We start from the raw sequence: 3,149 nt of genomic DNA, 5'->3' as shown, positions 1-3,149 counted from the left end.
GCGCGGCGCTGCCCGCCCGGCCCCGCTCCCCTCGCAGCGGCCTCCGGTCCTGGCAGCGCCCTGGCCCCGGCATCCCCATGCCACCCAGCAGCGGCCGGTGGCAGGGGGCACCGCCCTCGCATCCAGCGTCCCCGTCCCCGTCCCCGGCCCCGGCTCCTGCTGCTTGCCGCCGGCCATGGAGAGCACAGCATGCGGTGCCAGGGCTCCGAGTAGCGCCTTGAGCTTTGAATTGGTCATTGCTGGCTCCGCAGGGGCAGGCGCCTCCAGGCCTCTCCTCCATCCCAGCAAGCAGGAGCAGACCTGCCCGGCCCAGTCCTCGCCCGAGGCCGCAACCTCGAGCGCGGCCCTGCGCCGCGAGACAGAGGGGCGCAGGCTGCCCCCGAGCACCGAGCGTGTGCCTGGAGGGCGCCTGGCCCCTGTTCTGACCTCAGCAGGAGGAGAGCAAGGTTCATCGTGCGGCCGGCCCACGGGCCCCTGCTATTCGAGCAGCGCGGGCGCGGGGGCCCGGGGGTCCTTCGGAAGCGCGGCACGGGCGTGGGCAGCAGCGGAGCAAGGAGAGGGTGCTCAACGGGCGCAGCAAACAAAGCCGGCGGCCAACCCGCTCGTGCTCAGCGCCGTGCGCGAGGTGCCGGAGGGGAGGCCAGAGCCTTGCTCCAAACACTGCCGCCAGCTCCGGGCAGCCCAGGCTCCTGCCCCCCACCCCCCTTCTCCCGGTCACGCCTGGAGCCAGGGCCGGCCGGGGGGGTACGCAGCAAGGGGGCAGACCCCTCCTGCCACAGGGGCTGCCCGTACCCACCCCCTCTGCATGCATCGTAGGGCTTGCTTTCGTACCCCCCATCCTCCCACCTGAGGCAGGGCGCTCAGACCTGTGGTCCTAGCTCCAAGTACACCTTCCCCGAGACCCGTTGCCCCACTCCCCATCCTCCGTGGGTGCCCTGTGCCGTGCTGCCCCCTGCGCGGCAGAGGAGGGAGTCGGGCACTCCCACACCCTGGCTCACTTCGGGGTGCAGAGCTGAGCCGCAGGACCTGGGGGCGTGGAGGGGGCCCCCGGGACACCCAGCCGGGGGCTGCTCCGGGGGAAGCTGCACAACACTGGGGCAGGAGCCGGCTGGGGAAGAGGGCCCTGGAGGGCTGCAGCACCCGCGCCAGGCGCTGCCGGAAAAACCAGTCAGGCCAGTATCCAGGCTGCTGCGGAGGCTGGGGGGATGGAGCAGTCCCTGCTCCCCCCGTACCCAGCCTCCGGTTACAAGTGGCTTTCTGAGCTGGGAAGTGCCCCCTCCCCCTGGGCCCCAGGCAGGTGAAGAGGCCAGGTGAGGCCTCTGCTCCCAGGCTGGGGCATCCCAGCCCCAGCCCGCTCAGGCAGGCAGCAGCCATCCCCCCAGCGCTCGTCCGTGCCCCGGGCAGGGCCACTTCCCCCTGCTGCCACGGGAAAGGTGCCGTTTGCTATCACTGCAGGAATCTCAGCAGGCCACCCCTGCCCACGCACAGCAAACCCAGCCCCCTGTCCATTAAGGCAGCAACTCTGGGCACTGCGCCCAAGGAAGTGCACAGCCCCCACGGACTTCCTGCAGGGACCCAAGCACCAGGGCCAGGGCGCCGGAGAGTCGCAGCGGGGCCATCTCTGCCCCCGCCACTCCAGCTCCTCCCGGCAAGGCTGGAGCAGCTTGGGCCAGCTGGGGCTGCGCAGCCCCCACAGCCGAGGGGAGGGGCCGCCGTGGTATCAACTCCACGTCCCCCTCAGCGCTCGTTAGCAAAGCCGCAGCCGAAGGAGGGCCCAGGGTCACGCTGTGCTGCATCTCCTTCCACCGCACCTGCCTGGGCTTCGGCCTCAGCGCACCGCTGGGGCGAGGAGAGGGGTAGACTGGAAGATGAGCGTGTGCTTTGCTGCACAAGCCCTGCCCTAATTATCACCCCATAGTTAGCAGTGAAAGCTCAGAGCAGACTATTTCCAAGGGGGCCTGGCAGCTCGCGCGGGCAAGCTGTAACAAGGAATCGTTTATAGGGCTGCAGCAAGACCACCTCTGGGGCACCACAGCCCCATTTGGGCACCATGTCCTCGCAGAAGAGGTAGGAAGCCTTGAAAACCTGACGGACGAGGAAAGAGCAAGAGCACACACGCAGTTCAGTCTAGACGAGGGGGAGAGAGAAATGCAATAAAATTGTGGCGACAGCCAGGTAAGCCTGTTCTGGGAGAGGATGATCAGTAAATCGGTTTACACGACTGCAAGGAAAGCTGCAAGGGCAGCCCAGGTAAAGAACAGGTTCCAGACCCTCGTTGGGGTCAAGCGAGATCCAAGCCCCGGGGAGGAGGGCACGGCCCGTCCTGCCTCCTGCAGCCTCCCAGCTGCCTCGAGGCCCCAGGTCTGTGCATCGTGCCCACAGCGCTTGCCCCCGCGGCTCAGCCACACCAGCCCTTCCCCCCACCCAGGCTCCGGCCCCCAGCAGCCGGCTGCAGCTCCAGCCCACGCAAGGCAGCTGGGAGGGGCCGATTGCAGCCCTGCCCCAGGCTGGGACTGGTGGGAAGAAGCAGGAGCCCAGGGCACCTTAAAAAACAAAACAAGAAGTAGTTTTATTAAAACTAACACCCTAGGACTGTCCTGGGGAGAGACGCGATAGCCAGGGGGAGGTACAAAAAGGAGGAGGCAGCAGCTATCGGATGCTGCAGGAAATGGTTGGATCAAGTCAGCAGCGGCATGTGCAAGGCCAATTTGAGCACAGCCGTGGGCAGAGGAGCCCAGAGCCGTGGGGGATACGGGCTCCTAGCTCCACGGGGGATGGGTCCATGCACCTGCACGTCCAGAAGGCACCAGCAGCTTAAGGCAGAGGGCTACAGGTCGGAGAAGCAGTGGGTTCAGCCCTGCAAGGGCCTGGGACGACAGCCCCCCGAGGGGTCCTGCGTGGGGCTGGCGTCCGGCTTCCACATTTGCTCCGTGCAAGGCACACGGGGACCCTCAGTCCTCGCCACCCCCGTACATGTCGGCCAGCTTCTTGAAGCGGCTGCCCCAGTCGCGCAGGTAGTCGTAGTCCTGGTCGCGGTCGGAGCCGGAGGAGCCGAGGGAGCTGAGCGAGGCGGCCTCGGAGCCACTGCCCTCATAGTCGAACACGAGCAGGGAGTCGTAGGGCGGCGCCGTGGGGTCCGTGTCGGCCGC

The 3,149-nt window shown here is 67.7% G+C and overlaps 1 protein-coding gene across 1 annotated transcript in view; it reads right to left on the bottom strand.

The window, feature by feature from the left end:
- Positions 1–3,149, bottom strand: part of CDH1 (cadherin 1) — a 27,536-nt gene that overhangs the window by 18,366 nt on the left and 6,021 nt on the right. Inside the window, exon 9 of the mRNA XM_019535462.1 lies at positions 2,966–3,089. Within this exon, the coding sequence (XP_019391007.1) occupies positions 2,966–3,089 (124 nt within the window). The remainder of the gene's footprint in view (positions 1–2,965; positions 3,090–3,149) is intronic.

This window comes from Crocodylus porosus, unplaced genomic scaffold, assembly GCF_001723895.1.
Source record: "Crocodylus porosus isolate Cpor-Errol unplaced genomic scaffold, CroPor_comp1, whole genome shotgun sequence".
Classification (NCBI taxonomy): Eukaryota; Metazoa; Chordata; order Crocodylia; family Crocodylidae; genus Crocodylus; species Crocodylus porosus.
Note: the sequence above shows the minus strand (reverse complement) of the source record. Positions and strands in the feature narration are given on the sequence as shown.